Source organism: Pocillopora damicornis, chromosome 7, assembly GCF_964200805.1.
Source record: "Pocillopora damicornis chromosome 7, jaPocDami1.2, whole genome shotgun sequence".
NCBI classification, from domain to species: domain Eukaryota; kingdom Metazoa; phylum Cnidaria; class Anthozoa; order Scleractinia; family Pocilloporidae; genus Pocillopora; species Pocillopora damicornis.
In genome coordinates, this window is record NC_142676.1 from 9,106,892 (window position 1) to 9,127,817 (window position 20,926).

Below are 20,926 nucleotides of genomic sequence, written 5' to 3' on the forward strand. Positions count from 1 at the left end.
ATGTTAGCTGTGCTATAATAATAATGAAAAACAAAAAGCTCATTCCAATTAGGATAGCTGAAGTTAAATCTTATCTCAATTACTTTGATTAAGATGTAGAGACCACCTTGATGTACATTTTAATAAAGCTCTTGACTACTGTCCATAACTTTTTATTATGATGGGATATTATTTTGAGATGTATGAAGAACTCAATGCTGAAAGCAAGCAAAATTTCAGCATGAATATTTTTGTTTCCTTTTCCTCAACGAGTGAGGTTGTGGTGTCAGATATGTTTAGTCACTGTCTAGCTGTTTTGAAAAGAAGTAGTTAAGGACTTAACTTAAAACTGTAAGGAACCTTTCCTCATTCGTTTAGTCTAACTCAACTTCAAGTGCTATAGTACATGTAATATGATAAATGTAACTAGAAACCGTATGAGTAAATATTATTCTTGTTGAACTTCAGTCAAACCTTCGTTTGAGTCACTTCCTAGGAATCAATTATCAACTGATTAGTATGTCAAATGTTAACTGAAACTACATGTAAGGAGAAACTTAAGTACTAATATCAAACATAAGTTTTTGCTTTGTCTATATATTTTGATTGAAGTTGAAATTTAACCTAGTCCTAAACAAGTTAGCAAAAAAATGCACCATTATAATAATTTAAAAAGATGGGTTTTATTTTTCCATTTTTGCATTGCATGTTTTATATTCTATCTATATCTCATAGTGAGTTTGTGGGAATTGTCAGTGCCCAATTCAAATGTTCTTAGAAGTTTCAATTATCAAAAGCTAATCTAACTGAAACCTAACAGGGCCTGTTTATTCTTTTCCTTTAAGTTTTTTGTTTTGTTTTTTCTGGACAGCTGAGATGATTTAGCTTTCAATCAGGTTTCAGGTTCTTTTCTTGGAATTGAGCTACAGTGATAATATGCTTCTTTGTGTTGTTGCTTACAGGAGCCACTGCCTGTGTTGAACTGAAGAGATTTGAAGAGGCAATCACTTGGTGTGATAAGGGATTAGCTGTATCCTTTGAGGGAATCTTTAACATTTAAGTGTGGTTATTATGGAAATATTCGATGATTTGGTGTTTTAGGGTGAAAATACAAAGACGGGTATTAATTATGACATGGGAACTTGCCAGCTCATACTTTAAGTGTGGGTGATTAAAAAACATCGGAAAAGTTAATACCTCATGACTTAAATAAATAGTGATATACTCCTTTGAGCCATGACTTAATCATACTATCCATGCTACAACTGATACTGACATTAGTTAAGTTAAAAGACTAATGTTCACCCAGTTTAAACATAGTGTGTGTATGGGTAGATGGTCTCTCTGAAACTAGTCAGAAAGAGAAGCTTGGTGATGCTTGTATATATTTAGCAGTTTTCATTGCTTTAAATTTTTTCCACTACTCAGCCAATGTGAAAGTTTCGTCACATTTTCTTACGGACAAATACAACTTTAAAAGGCACATTTTTGTTTTGAAGACTCATATCTTCCACTGCTGTAAAACATTCATCTGATTTTAAAGCTATATTGATTTAAAAATCAAGCAAGTGCTCCTCAGTTTTTGGGAAACGAGGGATTATATCTAGATATTTCACATTAAAATTTGAGGTTGCACATAGAAGGAAACTTTTTGTAATTTTTAGATTTACTTCATAACTGACTTTAAGACTGAATTTTGATTAAACATGTACCCTTCATGCAAGTTCTCCTAAAAGGCCATAATTTATAGTTGTGTGCTTAGTTGTCAAACCTTTTGATTTGGAGTGAGGCTGAGGGTGACCTTGGTGTGATAGAGAACAGTATCTGGTGAGCATATCCAAGGAAATTGCATTTATAAAGCAGCAATATTTGTATCATAAGCTCACTCTTAGTCACACTCCTATTTAAAGGCTTGGCAACCAACCACACAACGGCAAAAATGGACTATTAAATACGAACGCAGTGATCAGAAAAATAATCTTTTTATGTTTTTCCACATTTTTAAACCTTAACATAAAAAAGATCGACAGAAATGATAGGAACTTGTTGTCATTAAGACTTCAGTCTGTCAAAGAAGTGGGAGGTAAGTTCATGGAGGGAAAAATCATCATATTAGTTATGACCATGGTAGTGCAAGTTCAATTGATGTCAAGAAAGTCATAGTCCTCTGTAATCGGGGAGACGGGAGGGTTTAAACCACTTATGGCAATCTTGGCAATGCTTTATAATGATAGTGTGGGTACATGATTTTAAAAAAGTCATAGAGTATATAATTATAATATGTAAAGACTCTACTTGATCATCATATAACAACTATTTTGTAACTTTGCATCATTATGAGGTAACATCATGATGATGATCACCATCTTCCCATTTTAATGCAACAATCAATTTAATAGTTTCAACATGCCCTCCATTCTTCTCAAGCAACCCACAGGCATAATTGATCATCATCCAAGCCACCCTTGTGAAATGGCTTTTGGAATTCCTAGGAATAAAGGTGTGAATTTTCACGGTAAATTCGGACTGGGAATTCCTGGAAATTCCTAGAAATTCCAAGTTTATCACCAACAGGACTTGGAATTCCTAGGAATTCCTAGGAATTACAACTCAGAGAACCAATGACTTTCCCTGAAAAGCTGTAAATCTAAAAAATTCCTAGGAATTTCTGGGAATTTTTGGGAATTTTTTGGAATGTTTAAGAATTACTGGGAATTTTAAGCAAAAATTAGAGGCAAATGATATAAAATAAATACTTTAAATTAAAAAAACCTAGCTGAAATTCAAGTATTCAATGAAATTTATTTAGAAGCTTAATTAAGGCTTACATGTAAAATATTTTTGATTAATTATTAACATCAATGTGTGGTAATATTAGGATGGAATTTGATTTATTTTTCTTTTCTTGAAAACTTCATACAGATTAATCCTCAATTACAGCTATTCATATAAAATAGTCCTAATCAATCATTAAATTTGGTTAGACACAAATTGTGAATAAAATCTGTAGATTCTTTTCCATAAAATACAATATCTTAAATTATATTTGAAAACCAAGCACTCTTGGGAGTGAAGAGGTTAATTACTGACAAATAAAATTGATTTTTTGATTAAGATCTTGTTGTAACTGTAACAATAAATTAGAATGAAGTTATCCTAAACTGCAAACTTAGCCGCTGTTTGTATTTTTTTTCCTGGGCTCACAATGAGTTTGCCTTGAATGAGGTTGTCTACAAGAACCTTGACCATTTTGTATCTGGATTCCATGACATCTGAATTTGAAAAAAAAAATTTAAATGTATATATATATTTAAAGCTCAGACCAGGCCTTTAAGATGGCTATGAGGAAAAGGGCATTCATTGGATTCTCAAATTGAGAAATCTCTGTTATATTGAGTGACTTTTATATTGGAGTTAGTACATCTCTCGCATAGATTTTACTAAAAAAGGGCTGAATACATTATTTTTTTTTTTTACTAAGGAGGGCTTCTTTATGCAATAAGGTTTGTTTAATAACAGTTCCCAAACGTGACTAGAAAAATCTTGAAACCTTACTGATAGGTTTATTGGTAAAATTTCCGTACAGCCCCATCCTACATTATGCATTCAGTTCTTGAACAGAGAAAACAATGACAAAAACAATACATTTCCATTGGGAAAACAGATTTGTTTTACAATGGTATGGGGCTGTGCGGAAACTTTACCGGTTTATTTCATTGTAAAGCATAAGCTTAAGAAACTGCGGCATGCAAGTAACCGATTCGATTCGCAGAATTATTCTAGTTTCAGTTGCGCCGAGCGTTATGTAAGCTTAATTCAACCCGCTACATCTATTCTTTCATAAGATTTTGATCACGTAACGAATATCGCAATTTTTACTCACCACAAACTTTCAAAATCGTAGCTTTACAGATGGCCACTCGACCCTTGTTTGTACCAGTCAATATGTCAACTGTTGTCCCTTCTTTTAACTCCACGGCGCCAACGACTTTCTTCTCTTTTAAAACACTCACGCTATTCTCGTTTTCCCATTGAACCACAATAAAAGCTATCTTTAGAAATGTTATATTAAGCAAAATAGTTGATAAAAGCGATCAACCGATGAAAAGTACATTCAAAGATGAGCGCCAAATGGAGTCTTCTTTGTTTCCGATCACGGGCATGATCACGTGGGTCTTTTAGGACTTGTCATTGGCTAGCAAAGTGTATCAGCTGGCTTGCCGATTGCAGTGTTAAGAGAAGCGCAAAACTTTATTTTGACTTCTCTGACCGGTTCTCTGCTTCTAGACGATGGATACCTTGGTGATATAAATAATGATGTGAGCTCACTCTATGTGGAAATAATCGACAAGAATCGATCGTATTACAAATGCACGATTTGTGGCCGAAAGTTGTCGAAGAAACAAAGACTCGAAACTCACTTGAGTTGTGTTCATGGCAAAGGTGAGAAATAACACAAGCCAATCACAGTTTTGAATGCGACTACAAATCGCCTTTTACCCTCATATTTATAAAAGAAGGATACCACATTAGGAAGTATAAGAGACACATAGATGATCCCAGTGTACCAGTACCTAAATCTACAAAGCTTGACCGTAGCAAGCGTTCAGCAACATGTTCCAACACCGCCATCTCGATTCCTCAGTCAGTCGTTTCCACTGAACTTAAAGCAGTAGTGACAACAGAGTAGAGTGCGTCTTACAAAGGAGAAACATTTGTACAAGAGACAGAAGTAACTATATGCGATTACAGAGGTGCGTTGGAACTCTGGTCCACAAATAGTTATGCACTGTCCGAAGTATAAAACAATTTTGTTGATAGCTGACAGACAGAGAAGAACAACAAGTAAACTTTAGAGCTGTTATTATTGAAGTGTGACTTGCACTTTTCACCAAAAACAAAAAGATGTAATATTTTTCGGGAGATCCAGTGATTGGGACATTTAAGAAATTAAGTTATGAAAGGAAACTTGGTTGGTACTTCTCACTACTAACAAGTCTTGTTGACAAATATTTTCAGATAAGAGTTTCAAATAAAGTAAATTGAAGACGTCATTTAAAAGGCGTTTTTTCTCAAAGGGAACATTGACTACCTCTGTCTTTTCTGCATGCCAAATGTTTGCAAAGTGTGTGGATGATCCACAAGTATTGGAACTCTTACAAAAATGTTTTGTAAGAATAAAAACAGCAAAACAAATTACAGCAATTAGTCACGAAAACAGAGCAAAAAACTGATAAAAAAACAGCAACAACAATCATGAAAAAAGAAAGGTTAATTAGGTGTTGAATTTGTTTGTCTAATGCATGAAATTTCTACTAAAAATATTGTCAAAAAAAAGTCTCTGACAGTGTTTGAGGCAACTGAGCTTGACTGTTCCAAGGTTTTCTAACAAAGGCAACCAGTAATATAGGTTAGGGAAGTAACTTATGTTCATAACTAACAAAGTTCTTTAAGTATAGATAACAATGTAATTATTGTTAATTATTGTAGAAGTTGTGTACCAAGGAACAGCTAATGAATGTTTGATGATTTTGGCACATCAGTGAACATGAGACATTAATTTTCATCACTATAAAAATATTTTTTGATCATGGAATCCAAAAGTCCTTTGAGGTTAGAAAGCAAAATAATCTGTGATATGAGTACATTGGATTAATTAGAAATTTCCATTTAACATAACTGACAGCTGGTTCATGAGAAAGTCCATATTAATGTAAAGATTTACTAATACTTAGTTTGAATAATAAATTTCATGATCTTTAAGTTATAAACATCTACATGTATGTTTATCTCTTGGTAAGTTTTGTATAGCATACCTTTTATTGAGCCAAAGTTTTAAGCCTCTGAAATTAGTCCTTTTCTTAAAACCTTCACATTCAAGGTATTGAGAATTTCTTAGAATTTATGTGGACCTCAGGGTATTAAAATTGCCTCAAATTCAATTACCAGAAATTCCCATGAGTTCCACACTTCTTGAATCATAGGTAGTTTGTAAAGCTGAGAATTCCTAGGAATTCCAAGGGATTCCATGTCCTCACAAAACTGGAGTCTTCCTTTCCCAGAAATCCCCAGTAATTCCAAGCTTTTTAAATCAGGGCATATTTGCATAGTTGGGAATTTTTGAGAATTCCTAGGAATTCCTAGGAATTCCCAGAAAACTGGAAATTCAGTTTGCAAAGGTCATTAGCATAATTGGGAATTTTGGAGAATTCCTAGGAATTCCCAGAAAACTGGGAATTTTTTTTTTGGTACATAAAAACTGGGTGGAACATTTGAACATATATTTGGCAGGAGGCTGATAGGAATTTTGGGAAACCAATCTCCAAAAGTTTAAATGCCCAGGGATTTGCTTCAAATTAAGTGATGTATAATTCTCTTCATTAACTATTATTACCACTGTGTGTTGTCACCCACATTATTAGCATGATCATCATAACTACTAATCTCATATTCTTTATAATAATTCTAATCATCTATTAATTTTGTCTATAAGTATAATATTGCTTCTGGTTTTTATGATTGCACCATTTGGATCTTATTGACTCATTAACTATTTGCAGTAGATGTAATTAAAGCAGTAGATTCTTTTACGCTTATAACTATGCCAACTCTCTCTGATTATCAGGGAGTCTCACAGACACAGAACGAGACTCTAGGTCTCCCATATGGGTCATCAAACCTTCAAAAGGAAGGAGGATGTGGGTCACTTCCTCACAGAAACATAACATTTGAACTCCAGATTTCCCACATCCAATGTTAATATGGTTATCTAAGGGTTCATCATCAATGTTAATTTTCTTGATTGCACTTTGATTGTTTCAAAGTAGGAATTACACTTTCTTCTAAAAAAACAACCACAAAAGCAACTGAGTCTAATTGGTTGAGCTTTCAACCAAAAAAAGTCTCCCATAAATTAACTTAGTGGGGTTTGTCCTGTGAGGGGGAAGGGGGGCGGGGGGTGTGCAGAAGTCATTTTAGGGATTACTGGTACACTTTCTCCTTAACTTACCACCACAACAGTAACTGGGTCTGATTGGTTAAGCTTTCAATGAAAAAAGTCTCCTATAAATTAACTGAGTGGGGTTTGTTCTGGGTAGGGGGGAGGGAGGGTTTGCAGAAGTCATTAAAGGTTTCCAAGGGATGGGTCAAGTCAGGCAGGTGCAAAAGTTGCAGCTGGCACAAAAGGAAAAATCTGCAGATTTTAAATCTCCAGATCTTGACGAGTCTGCTTATACTCTTATTAATTAACTACAACCACAGACTTTCACACAAATTAATTTTTATTTTTTCTTTGCGGTCACAGCTGATGTTTATAGGTATCAGGGTAATGAGGCCTTCAAGAAAGGAGATTTCATCAATGCTATTCATTTTTACACTGAAGGAATTAAAATGAACTGCAATGAGAAAGAACTGAGGGCCAAACTGTACAACAACAGGGCTATTGCACATTCTAAACTTGGTAAGATGATGAGAGCTTTAATATGCATTTTTTGCTCTTTTGAAGGTAATTAGGGCTGTCAGTAGTAGTTTTCCGAAAAAGGTGATAATTTGGAATGCATATACCCTAAAGGAAATTCATCAGAAAATATCTCTGTGCCTTACATTGGCCTCTCAAACATACAAAGAAGTAACCTCTTACCCCATATATCAAAGAGCATCACAAGTTTTTTCCTAGAATTAATGTAAAGGTGGTGTGTTTGCTATATGTACAGCTAATTAGAGATATTTATTTTTACAAAAAAGGAAATCACCAGGATTCACTAAGGGATGCAGAAGCAGCCATTGAGTTAAATCCAACTTTCCTCAAGGCAATTGTGAGAGGTTAGATATGTTAGCTGTGCAATAATAATAATAATAATAATAATAATAATAATAATAAAGAACTCAACACTCTAAGGTTAAATGAAGTTGAAACTTGACTCAATTGACTTTAATTAAGAGGTCGAGACCACCCTGATGTACATTTGAATCCAGCTCTTGACTGCTGTCCATGACTTTCCATTATGATAAGAATATTATTTTGAGTTGGATGAAGAACTCAATGCATAATGCAAAGAGTATCAGCATGAGTATCTTAGTTTCCCTTTTGCTAGATTTGTGAGTTAGTGGTGTCAGATATTTTTAGTCACTATCTAGCTGTTTTGAGAAGAAGTAAGGACTTAACTCAAACTTTAAGGAAAATTTCCTCATTCGTCAAGTATAGTTCAACTTCAAGTGCCATAATACTTGTAATAATAATTTAGCTAAAGATATGATATGATCATGGGTAAATTTTATTCTTTGCAAACTTTAAACCTATAGTTTGAGTCACTTCCTAGCAAGCAATTATCAACTGATTGAGTAAATCCAATATGGTAACTAAAACCAAAGGGAAACTACAATTTAAGTGTCAAATAAAATGTTTTAATTTGTACTTTGATTGAAATTTAAATTTAACCTAGTTCTAAAAAGGTTAAATAAAAAATGTACCATTATAAAAATAAAAAAATGGGTTCTATGTTTCCGTTTTCGCATTGCATGTCCTATGTTCTATCTATATCTCTTATTGATTTTGTGGGAATTGTCAGTCCCAATTTGAATGTTCTTGGAAGTTTCAATTATCCATAGCTAATCTGACTGAAACCTAATAGGGCCTGTTTATTCTTTTTCTTTTAGTTTTTATGTATTTTTTTTCCTGTGGTCTGTAGTGATTTAGCTTTCAATGGTTTCCAGTTCTTTTCTTGGAATTGAGCTACAGTAATGATATATGAATGAAAGTGATCCTCGCAGTAATTCACACTACTTGAGCAGTAGTGAAAATAAAGCCTGAAAAAAACATTCAGGCCTGTACGGGATACGTGTAGGACTGAATGTTTTTTTCAGGCCTTATTTTCACTACTGCTCAAGTAGTGTGCATTACTGCGAGGATCACTTTCATTCACGTCTTATCTGCAGTTCAAATATATAACTTTCATATATTCTTAGCCAGTAATGATATGCTTATTTGTGTTGTTGCTTACAGGAGCCATTGCTTGTGTTGAACTGAAGAGATTTGAAGAAGCAATCACTTGGTGTGATAAGGGATTAGCTGTATCCTTAGTTAAAGGAATTTTTAATTTTTAATCATGGGTATAATGAAAATATTCCATAATTTGACATTTTTAGTGGGAAAATACAAAGGGTTTTAAGTGTCGCTCTCGCTAAGAGAGGTCCTCTCGACTCCCAGTTGGAAAAAAAGTTTTCTTTTATTTTTTGCCCATGAAAAGTGTTTGGACATATGTTTCAAAAATAGTTTAGCTGTTCTCCAATTCTCTTCTTTTGCATCGCCACAAGCCAAAAATGATTTTTGGCCAGACCACCCCTGTGGACAGCGATCGAAAATGTAAATTTCAAAGATTTTGTCCAGCGCGCAGCGACTGCAACAATGCAGCTCCCGGAGTTCTATCTTGTTACAAGTTACAAGATGTAGTCAGTCAGTTCACAGACAAAATATGGAAACTTCAGCTGAAATATTTTTCATACCAGCGTGATCAGAGGAGACCCTTCTGTTCGACCTTAGTTTGCATATCAAAAATTCACTACTTTGTACGAAAGAATTCTCAAAATGCAGGCGTTAATCGGGCTGAAAAAGCATATCAGTGCATAGTTTATACACCAATGAGGTCACGGATCGAAACAAACCCGCGGGTATATCTCGAGCTTCCATCTACTAACATCTTAAAAACAACGCAAATCCATGTGATTGCTCAATTGCGCTCGTGTCAAAGATCATTTGCATGATTCTGAAAATTGACCAAGATCTCCTTTTGACCGTTCAAACTCCGTTCGTTTATCTTCTACGTTGAGGATTTTAGGTTTTAATAGCAACTGGATGGAGAATAGATGCCGAGTTGTCCTAAAACGTTGCGTAAACGTGATCGGTCGTAACGCTTGCGCGCTTGCGTAACTACAAAGTAAGCAAAGGAGATCGGAATACGCCTTCTCGATAATTTACGTTGAAATATCAGGTCATGAACTACGCACAGTGTGGGGAAAATCAAAATTATAGAATAAAATTTGGCACTCTGGTCATAACAGACATATCGCGTAGCTTAAAAGGACACAAAAACAAGTTGAAATACGTTACAATGTTTATATTTACAAAACAACACGCATACACTCTGAAACAATTCTTGCAGTTTCTCCCGAGATTTAGTACACGGAACCCGATGAAGTAGCTCTCCTTTCTGCAAATTTGTTTCCATCATTAATGATGTTACGCTCTTATGAACCACAACTGTTTTGAGCGACAAACTCGACATTTCCCTGCGACCATCAAAATCAATTAGACAAACCCGGCTTGATTTATTGCGTCACGTGATTGTGCAAACTTTTCGCTTTGTCATATGACCTGTTTCGCGGGTTCTACAAATTGAAACCAAAATTAGCTAGTGTAACTAATTAGAATCGAAAGTTATTAAAATGGACTGAAGAATTTTACATTTTAATGAGAATTTTATCTTTAAATGCTTACTTGATTCATGGAAAGCAGAGATTGGAGTGGCTTTAGGTATTTCAGCACTGATTTGGAAAAAATAAAACAGTTATTGGTATGTTCTAAACATAAGAACACCTGAGAAGACACTGGAAGTGTAGTTAATAAAAGTATTTTTTAGTATCCAGAGCAAAAAGAAGAATGTGAGGCAGTGAAAGGAGACTGAGTTTTCAACGCCATTTGTCGTAAAAAGCTCAGTGCCAACAGCTTGTTATTAAACTCGCTAAAATTTACCTGGAAGGCATCAAATTTCTTTTGTCGCGAAATTCGTGAATTTTAAAACTTTGAGACAACGTACGATGAATCCTGGAAACTGGAGTTTGAGTCCATTGGCAAACTATGCCAGCTGGTCTCATGAGCAGATCAAGCGCTGACGGAATTTGACAGTTTTTAAATTTTAAGCGGATGCAAAAATCGAGACAAAAATTCGTCATGACACAATTTGTCCTTTTATTTTGTCAAGAGAATTCTGGTTTTGTCTGCTAGTGCAGATATCCCAGATAGGCACTTACGAATCAATTTTTAGTTAAATAATAGCCTTCACTCTCGAGAAATTGCAAATACATTACCCATATGATCGGACCACAACTTTAATTTCGAAAACTTCGAAAACATCTCTAGTCAGTCTGGCTTTCTTTCAAGTACTTTCACCGCATTTCCAATGTTTCCTAAAGTGTTCGGATGTTTAGAATATACCAATAACTGTTATATTTTTTCCATATCGTGGTCAAAATGACCGGAACGAAACAAAATTAACTTGTACTCGAGGATTTCGCTGGATAGCTGATAGTACTTCAAATGACTCGATACGTCGTCCCGGTAACAGTGGATTTGAACACCCCCGGGCTAAATCCGCTGGCGGTATGGACCCCCTTTGCAGATTTGGACCCCCCCTCCCCTACCAAACTTTCCTTTTAAGCATCGTTTGTATCATATTTGGTAACTAATTCTATTTGCAAGCTTTTTGCCCATGTTCTTTTCCATCACAACACAACATTCCTTAATAAAGGTAAAGAAAAACAGCCAACATCATTAATGATGGAAACAAATTTGCGGAAAGGAGGGTTAGTTCATCGGGTTCCGTGTACTAAATCTCGGCAGAAACTGCAAGAATTTTTTTAGATTGTGTGCGTGTTGTTTTATAAATATAAACAATGTAACGTATTTAACTTGTTTTTGTGCCCTTTTAAGCAACGTAATATGTCTGTTATGAGACAGGTTGATCTTCTCCACACTGTGTGTAATTCATGACCTGATATTTCAACGTAAATTATCGAGAAGGCGCCTTCCGATCACCTTTGCTTACTTTGTAAGTCCCGCAAGCGCGCAAGCGTTACGACCGATCACGTTTACGCAACATTTTAGGACAACTCGACATCTATTCTCCATTAAGTTGCTATTAAAACCTAAAATCCTCAACGTAGAAGATAAACGAACGAAGTTTGAACGGTCAAAAGGAGATCTTGGTCAATTTTCAGAATCATGCGAATGATCTTTGACACGAGCGCAATTGAGCAATCACATGGATTTGCGTTGTTTTTAAGAGATGTTGGTAGATGGAAGCTCGAGATATACCCGCGGGTTTGTTTCAAACTGTGACCTCATTGATGTATAAACTATGCACTGATATGCTTTTTCAGCCCGATTAACGCCTGCATTTTGAGAATTCTTTCGTACAAAGTAGTGAATTTTTGATATGCAAACTAAGGTCGAACAGAAGGGTCTCCTCTGATCACGCTGATATGAAAAATATTTCAGCTTAAGTTTCCACATTTCGTCTGTGAACTAACTGACTACATCCTGTAACTTGTAGCAAGATAGAACTCCGGAAGCTGCATTGTTGCAGTCGCTGCGCGCTGGACAAAATCACTTTCAAAACACTTTCGATCGCTGTCCCCGGGGTGGTTTGGCCAAAAATCATTTTTGGCTTGTGCGACGCAAAAAAAGAGAATTGGAGAATAACTGAACAACTAAACTATTTTTAAAACGTATGTCCTCAACACTTTTCATGGGCAAAAACGAGGATCGCTCCTGGCGAGAGCGGCACTTAATTACAATGGGAACTTGTCACCTCAATTACTGATTAGCTCATTACTTACTAGTGATATTACTCCTTTCAGCCAATTGGACTTAGTCATACTATCCATGCCATGACATTAGTTTAGTTAAAAGACCAATATTCACCCAGTTTATGCACGGTACATGGGTAGACGATCCCTCTAAAACGAGTCACAAAAAAATAGTTTGGTAATATTTACTTATATATTATGCTTATTTTCTTCCCTTTAAATTTTTTCCTCTATACTCATCGCATTTTCTTATGGAGAAATACACCTTTGAAAGGCATAAATTTGTGATCTAGACTCATTTCTTCCAGTGCTGTAAAACATTTATCTAATGTTAAAGCTATATTAATTTAAAAATCGAGCAAGTGCGGCTTCCCAGTTTTTGGAAACAAGGGATTATATCTAGATATTTTGCGTTAAAATTTGACGTTGCGCACAGAAGAAACTTTTCGTGATATGTAATAACCTACTTTAAGACTGAGTGTCATGTTGATGAAACATCTACCTTTCATGCAAGCCCTTCCAATAGGCCATTTTATAGTTGTGTACTTAGCTGCCAAGCCTTTGATTTGGAGTGAGGCTGAAGGTGACCTTGTTGTGATTGAAACCAGTATCCAGTGAGCATAGTAAAGTAATTTGCATTTGAAAGGTAGCAATGTTTCTACGATAACAAGGTCACCCTTAGCCACACTCCTGTTCAAAGGCTTGGCAACGAAACACAAAACTGTAAAAATGGACTATTATATATCAATATCATATGGTCGGAAAAATAATCTTTTTTGTTTTTCCCACATTTTTTAACCTTGACATTAAAAAAAAGATTGACAAAAATGATAGGATCTTCTTGTCATTAAGACTTCAGTCTGTCAGTGAAGAGGGTGACAAGTCCATTGAGGAAAAAGATCATATTAGCTATGACCATGGTGGTGCAAGTTCAGGTGATGACACGAAAGTCATAGACTTCTGTAATCGGGGAGACAAGCATGGGGAGGGTAACACTTATGACAATCTTGGCAATGCTCATCACAGTCTGAATGATTTCAAAAAAGCCATAGAGTACCACAACCTACAACTTAGAAAAGCTAAAGAAATAGGAGACAAGCATGGTGAGGGTCATGCTTATGACAACCTTGGCAGTGCCTACTACTGTCTGAATGATTTCATAAAAGCCATAGAGTACCACGACCTACATCTTAAAATAGCTAAAGAAGTAGGAGACAAGGCTGGAGAGGGTAACGCTTATAGTAATCTTGGCAATGCTTATTTAAGTCTGGGTGATTTCAAAAAAGCCAGAGAGTACCACAACTTACATCTTAGAATAGCTAAAGAAGTAGGAAACAAGCATGGGGAGGGTATTGCTTATGGCAATCTGGGCAATGCTTATTTTCGTCTGGGTAATTTGAAAAAAGCCCTAGAGTACCACAACCTAAATCTTAACATAGCTAAAGAAGTAGGAAACAAGCATGGTGAGGGTAGTGCTTATGGCGGCCTTGGCAACGCTTACCTCAGTGTGGGTGATTTCATAAAAGCCATCGAGTACCACAACTTATATCTTAAAATAGCTAAAGAAGTAGGAGATAAGCATGGTGAGGGTGTTGCTTATGGCGGCCTTGGCAACGCTTACTTCAGACTGGGTTACTTCATAAAAGCCATTGAGTACCACAACCTACATCTTAGAATAGCTAAAGAAGTAGGAGATAAGCATGGGGAGGGTAACGCTTATTGTAATCTTGGCAATGCTTATTTAAGTCTGGGTGATTTCAAAAAAGCCCTAGAGTACCACAACTTACATCTTAGAATAGCTAAAGAAGTTGGAGACAAGCATGGGGAGGGTACTGCTTATTACAGTCTGGGCGCTGCTTATTTAAGTCTGGGTGATTTGAAAAAAGCTCTAGAGTACCTCAACCTACATCTTAAAATAGCTCAAGAAGTAGGAGACAAGCATGGTGAGGGTGATGCTTATGGCGGCCTTGGCAACGCTTACTTCAGTCTGGGTGATTTCATAAAAGCCATTGAGTATTGCAACCTACATCTTAAAATAGCTAAAGAAGTAGGAGATAAGCATGGGGAGGGTAGTGCTTATGGTGACCTTGGCATTGTTCATTACAGTCTGGGTTATTTCAAAAAAGCCGTTGAGTACCACAACCTACATCTTAAAATAGCTCAAGAAGTAGGAGACAAGCCTGGGGAGGGTAACGCTTATGGCAACCTTGGCAATGCTTATAACAGTCTGGGTGATTTCAAAAAAGCCATAGAGTACCACAACCTACATCTTAAAATAGCTCAAGAAGTAGGAGACAAGCGTGGGGAGGGTAACGCTTATGGCAACCTTGGCAATGCTTATAACAGTCTGGGTGATTTCAAAAAAGCCATACAGTACCACAACCTACATCTTAAAATAGCTAAAGAAGTAGGAGACAAGGTTGGGGAGGGTAAAGCTTATGGTAGCCTTGGCAATGCTTATTTCAGTCTGGGTGATTTTAAAAAAGCCTTAGAGTACTACAACCTATATCTTAAAATAGCTCAAGAAGTAGGAGACAAGGTTGGGGAGGGTAAAGCTTATGGTAGCCTTGGCAATGCTTATTTCAGTCTGGGTGATTTTAAAAAAGCCTTAGAGTACTACAACCTATATCTTAAAATAGCTCAAGAAGTAGGAGACAGGCACGAGGAGGGTAACGCTTATGGCAATCTTGGCAATGCCTATAACGCTCTGAGTGATTTCAAAAAAGGCATAGAGTACCACAATCTACATCTTAAAATAGCTAAAGAAGTAGGAGACAAGCATGGGGAGGGTAGCGCGTATGGCAATCTTGGCAATGATTATTTTAGTCTGGGTGATTTCAAAAAAGCCATGGAGTACCACAACCTACATCTTAAAATAGTCAAAGAAGTAGGAGACAAACATGGGGAGGGTGATGCGTATGGTAACCTTGGCAATGTGTACCGAAAACTTTGGGATTTCAGAACAGCCATAGAGTACCACAACCTACATCTTAAAATAGCTAAAGAAGTCGGTGACAAGCATGGGGAGGGTGTTGCTTATGGCGATCTTGGCATTGCTTATCACAGTCTTGGTGATTTAAGAAAAGCCATAGAGTACTATATTCGACATCTTAATATAGCTAAAGAAGTAGGAGACAAACATGGGGAGGGTAAGGCTTACGGCCATCTTGGCCATGTGTATCTAACTCAGGGAGATTTGGTAAAGGCCAACACGTCATATAACGTAATGCTCAAAATTTCCAAAGAGGTCGAAGACAAATCCATGGAGGCACTGGCCAGCTATTTTTTAGGATGCGTTTCTGAGTCGCTGGGTAGACTGCCAAAAGCCGTTGAATATTACCAAGCTAGCATAAACTTATACAATTCCTTAAGAGTACTTCTGAAATCTAAAGATGAGTGGAAAGTAAATTTTCGAAATCAGTATCAAGTGGCATATACGGGTTTGTGGAGAACTCTTGTAGAACAAGGTAAGATAGATGACGCCTTATTTGCTGCTGAGAAAGGACGAGCTCAAGCTCTGACCGACCTCATGGAATCCAGTTTTTGTGATCAAACAAGTCGGTACAAGACAGGCGATGAAGATTTAGCTGTTTTAAGGTACGTTCCATCAAACACCGTCTTTCAGGCAATAAACAAAGCTGATGTCATTCTTTGGGTTGTGTCCAAAGGAAAACAAGTTCAGTTAAGACAAAATAAACTCAAAAGTTCTGTTTCAGAGAATAGTGGAGCCAGCCATTCTTTTGAGTCCTTCATGCTCGGTGTCTATACACAACTTGGTGTTCGTTCTAATGTGAGATGCGAGAATCGATCTTTGGATGCTTTGAGGGAGGGCCGTTCAAAAGTGGATGAGAAAACTAAAGGAGACAACCCTCAACCTCCCATCCAACAAAACGAATGCTTGAGCACTTTGTATGATACCGTCATGAAGCCGGTGGCTGACCTGGTTCAAGGGGATGAGCTACTCGTTATTCCCGATGGACCCCTGTGGCTCGTTCCTTACGCTGCATTGAAGGATGGTAATTATAGATACATGTGTGAATCGTTCAGAATCCGACTTGCTCCATCGTTGACAAGTCTTAGAGTCATTGCTGATTGCCCAGATGATTATCACAAAAGCAGTGGTGCGTTACTTGTAGGAGATCCGTGGGTAGCCGAGGTTACTAACAGCAAAGGAGAGAAACCCCTCGAGCAGCTTTCGTGTGCTAAAGAAGAAGTAGAAATGATCGGAAAAATTCTGAATATCACGCCAATCACTGGCAGACAGGCCACAAAACGTGAGGTGTTGAAAAGACTCAGTTCCGTTTCCCTAGTTCACTTTGCGGCACACGGATGTATGGAAACTGGCGAAATTGCTCTTACACCTGATCCAGACCGAATATCTGCTGTGCCAACGGAGGAGGATTACATTTTAACAATTGGAGACGTGTTGAATGCTCAACTTCGCGCCAAACTTGTAGTGCTTAGTTGCTGCCACAGCGGTTGGGGCGAGATCAAGGCTGAAGGTGTGGTTGGTATTGCGCGCGCTTTTATGGGTTCTGGTGCTCGGTCTGTTGTGGTGTCTCTGTGGGCGATTGATGACGTGGCTACTCTCGAGTTCATGAAATGCTTTTATCAACACCTTGCAGAAGGTAAACCTGCAAGCGAGTCCCTGAACCTGGCAATGAAAAGCCTCAGAGAATCAGAAAAGTTCTGCGACATCAAATACTGGGCGCCCTTTTTGCTGATTGGAGATGACGTCACTCTTGACTTCATGGCAAAGGAAAGAGAAAATTTGAATATAAAATCACACAAATGAAAAATTGTTTTTTGTTTTCATCTCAAAAAGAATGAGACAGGAACTTGGAAGATTTAAATGTTTATCTAATTTGGCAATTTTACTTTTTGTTAAATGGAACTTGTGATGTGTAACGTTACTTTGGCGAAGAAATAAAAACAGAGTATTTAATGGTAGTTTGATCAGTGGAATTGCCTTTTTGTGTTACCTTTTTAAATTTAAATCTTTGCGAAGAGAACAAAATGAGTAAGGCTTCTGTGAGGAATGCCTACAGTAGTTGAAGGCGATTACGAGGTTTTCGGTTTTCCCCAAAATGACACTCAGCTCTATTCATGTATCACAATCAGTTGTATGGAAAACGATTTAAAGGTTTTTTTCTTGTACATAACCAGGAGCTTGTCCACCGGGTCCTAATTACCGTTTTACTCTAAGATTTTGATTAGCAAAGAAACAGTTCGTCATTTGCCAAAGCTGGCGAAATTTTAATTTCTAGAACTTTGAATTGCAAAATTTGCAGTAATATGTTCATTAAACTTAGTTGATTTTTCTACGTTATGAATTACTTTGTTACAACTTGCGATTATCTTCACAAGAAAAATTGATTATTTTTTTCAATTCATTTTAATGCAATGTAACTCTATCAGAGCCAAGATTGCCACTCCAAGCTTAATTTAAAGAATTAATCATCAGAGATGATGTTATTGAATTTACTGACCATATGTTAGAGATATAAGAATTACTTTTATGGGTGTAGCCAGCCTTTAGTCCCGTAGGCCCGGCCTACAATTGTTTTCCGCCCGCTTGACTTCTATATTATGACTCTTGCAAATGTTGAAACTATAATTGAAATGCCAATTATTTCAGCAAGTCAAAAAGCTGGTTACGTTCGTTTCAAAGAACCACGACTGAGAGGTTAAAATTTGTCCAGAGTTTACTGTAACTAAAGTTTCTGTAGCTATGACTTTTAATGTATGTGACGCAGAATTTGTTGTTTCTAGTAGGAAAATGTTTAGGCCAATGAATTCGAGAAGGAGTTCAAATAAGCCATCTAGTTCTCGATGGGATCTATTTTGGGGAAAAGGTTCATGAATAATATATTTGAAAATGTTCAGGGCTTCAGGGTAGAATTTTCAATTTTTGAAAATTCGCTGTTCAAATTTTTTTATTTCTCTAAATTTACCTAAGTAGAATTTGAAGATTCCCGATAATATCTTTCTTAGATTTAAGAATTTATACTTAATAGGTAATCAGAGTACGCTTTGTAATTAGGACCTGTTTTGTGGTCAAAAGTTTAAGAGACTGTATCACAGCTGTTTTAGAAGAGAGTTTTGTAAAATCAATCTTAATTTTGCAGATTTTCTTAACTACCATTGGTATATGCCGGTATAAAATGTAAAAGTTAACCTCGCACATGGTTGAATATAATGTAACGTAGGATTTTAAAAACAAGCTGGGACAGTTTTAACTTAGCATGCTTTATACAATGTCAGTGTATTTCGTGTGAAGTGTTTTGATGCTATTTTTATTTACAGTTGAAAATAATTGCTCATTTACCTTAGTTTAATTAACTCATCAACTCCCAAGTTCTGAAGAAAAATTCTCCCAAGAGATAAGAATGTTTCTTTGTTCCTTCACTCCGAGGATTTAGTGTTACATCACGTTTATATCAAAAAATTATCCTCCAGCTTAGATTTTCTCTAATTCTTACTGACACCATATTTTTCGGTGTATTAAAATACTGTGAGGAGAATTTAAATTATAATCAGTCTTGGGAGTAAACGGGTTCATTTAAGTGTCTCCGTTTAGCGCGTATTTTACTTAATGCCTTTGACAATTTAATGCAGTTTCTATTGTACCTTTTTATTTACTTCTTTGAGTAAAAGAAATATACAGTGTATAAAATACAAAAACCGCGTTAATATTCATTGTCTGTCTCCATATTCTAAGGATTCACGTGAGATGCAGAGAGAACAGATCCTTTGGGGACTTCAATGCTTGTTTTCACCCGCGCGCACCAAGTTGATAATGTGTGCAGCTGACAGTGACTAACATTTCATGTCTCAAGCCCCCACCCACTCAACAATTGCGCGTCGTCTCTTTGATTGTATCTCTTCCACTGTCTGTTGTTCTCCATATTGTCACACGGTTTTGAACGCCGACGGACGTGTTCATACTTTTGCGCCTTCTTTACCTTTTTCTTTACACAAATTTTAACATCTTTTCACATTTGCGCGTCCCTTTTTACTGCTTACTTTTGTTCCTTCCCTTTTTTTCATCGTAATTTTTCTTTATTCCCATCTTTACGCGCACTTCTCTCATCGCCCTCAACTTTATTCTTCTGCGGGCTTCATTAGACGCGACTATCTCCTTGTCTGTTTTAGTTTTCATTCGTCTGAATCCTCGTGCAACGTCATGCTTCTTACAACTCATATACCTCCTTATTCCCCCACAGTAGTTTTTATCATGTTTATTTTATCCACTTTAGGATGGTGTCCTCTTAATGTCATCCCTAGTAAAAATCTCAGTTTTCCTTTCGACTGATTCCCAGTCCACAGGGTCTCTCACTTTTAACTCTCACGTGCCAGTGCTTGCTCTCCTCAGTCCTCTCATCATAGTAGCAGTTGCGGAACAGCTCCCTCCAAGTTTCGGCGACATAATCAGTGCATTTTGTTGGAAACGAGTCCTTCAATGTCCAAATTAAGGCCTCTTCTATCATCTGATTGGGAATGGGTCAAATGGCGGCAGGCCAATCCAAAGACTCCACAGAGTCGCTAGCCGCCATCTCGGATTTGGGCTTAGAGGAGATCCTGGAAAAGAGTTTTGACAAAACAATAATTTAGAAAAGATAAGTTACTATTAATAGCGCTTAGAGAGATAGTCGATAACAACTTGAAAGATTCATTATGAGCAAGCACGTTCCGTCGATCATTCGACTCCATGTCTCCCAACATCGTAGAATAAATTCCTCGAATACACACGCCTATATGCCCCTCTCCCCCCTCCCTTCATTAACACTAGACATCCCTCTACTGCAACTTTTATCATTATACAGCACAGTACAACATTATACCCCTGACTAGCGCTATAAATCTGTCCGCGGACATTGCCTGTTCTAAGATGCGAAAACTGAGACCTTCGAGGGACAGGCAATGTCCAAGAACAAATATCCGTGCATATTTTTGCGCAAAATAGAGGCTATTGTGTTTTTTATCCTTCAAATATTTTGCAACGTACTTGAAAAATGTTTACGAATAGCTTACTGATTTGAATGACTAAAGGGGGTAATAAAGAGCGTTAGCTCTTCGTCAGAGCGATCGCAGAGTGCCAACGCTCGAAACGTGAGCTTTCAATTTACGTAATCAACCCCCATCTTGCCAGTTACACAAAGAAATCAAGAGACTGAGCAATACTTATAACAAGACACGCACACACACACACCACACACACCACACACACACACACGCACACACGCACACACGCACACACACACATATATATGGGTATCTGGGGCTTCACTTCCACTTCGTGTTTGCTTAGTTTGAATACGCATGCACCATGTCTTAATTTGCAGAGGATTACTCTCAATTTGCC

General features: G+C 36.9%; 1 protein-coding gene and 1 long non-coding RNA gene across 9 annotated transcripts; one reads left to right on the top strand and one right to left on the bottom strand.

Annotated features, from left to right (window-relative positions):
- Positions 1 to 2,767: 2,767 nt before the first annotated feature.
- On the bottom strand, positions 2,768 to 4,864 carry LOC149042421 (uncharacterized). Its single transcript, XR_016188634.1, has 3 exons — positions 4,554 to 4,864; positions 3,863 to 4,277; positions 2,768 to 3,251 (listed from the first exon to the last, which is right to left on the bottom strand). It is a non-coding gene; the product is annotated as an uncharacterized LOC149042421 (long non-coding RNA).
- A 2,417-nt stretch (positions 4,865 to 7,281) lies between these two features.
- LOC113674628 (uncharacterized) lies at positions 7,282 to 19,245 on the top strand. 8 transcript variants are annotated; one of them, XM_089212881.1, is made up of 6 exons: positions 7,282 to 7,438; positions 7,723 to 7,800; positions 8,981 to 9,048; positions 13,379 to 13,670; positions 13,788 to 15,504; positions 15,745 to 17,572. In XM_089212881.1, exons 1-6 carry the CDS (start codon positions 7,369 to 7,371, stop codon positions 17,354 to 17,356), a joined length of 3,837 nt encoding a protein of 1,278 aa, XP_089069007.1. In that variant the 5' UTR covers positions 7,282 to 7,368; the 3' UTR covers positions 17,357 to 17,572. The 8 variants fall into 8 exon arrangements, with proteins under 8 accessions (XP_089069007.1, XP_089069008.1, XP_089069006.1 ...); XM_089212882.1 differs by having other exon boundaries at positions 13,379 to 13,550; positions 13,728 to 15,448; positions 15,809 to 17,572; XM_089212880.1 differs by having other exon boundaries at positions 13,379 to 13,550; positions 13,848 to 19,245.
- The last annotated feature ends 1,681 nt before the right edge of the window (positions 19,246 to 20,926 follow it).

Bases quoted from the DNA above. Each gene is read 5' to 3' on its own strand.
- LOC113674628 (XM_089212879.1), top strand. From the start codon at position 7,369: ATGAACTGCAATGAGAAAGAACTGAGGGCCAAACTGTACAACAACAGG. The intron at 7,439-7,722 runs GTAAGATGATGA...TTTACAAAAAAG, and splicing joins TATTGCACATTCTAAACTTG to GAAATCACCAGGATTCACTA. The intron at 7,801-8,980 runs GTTAGATATGTT...TGTTGCTTACAG, and splicing joins CCTCAAGGCAATTGTGAGAG to GAGCCATTGCTTGTGTTGAA.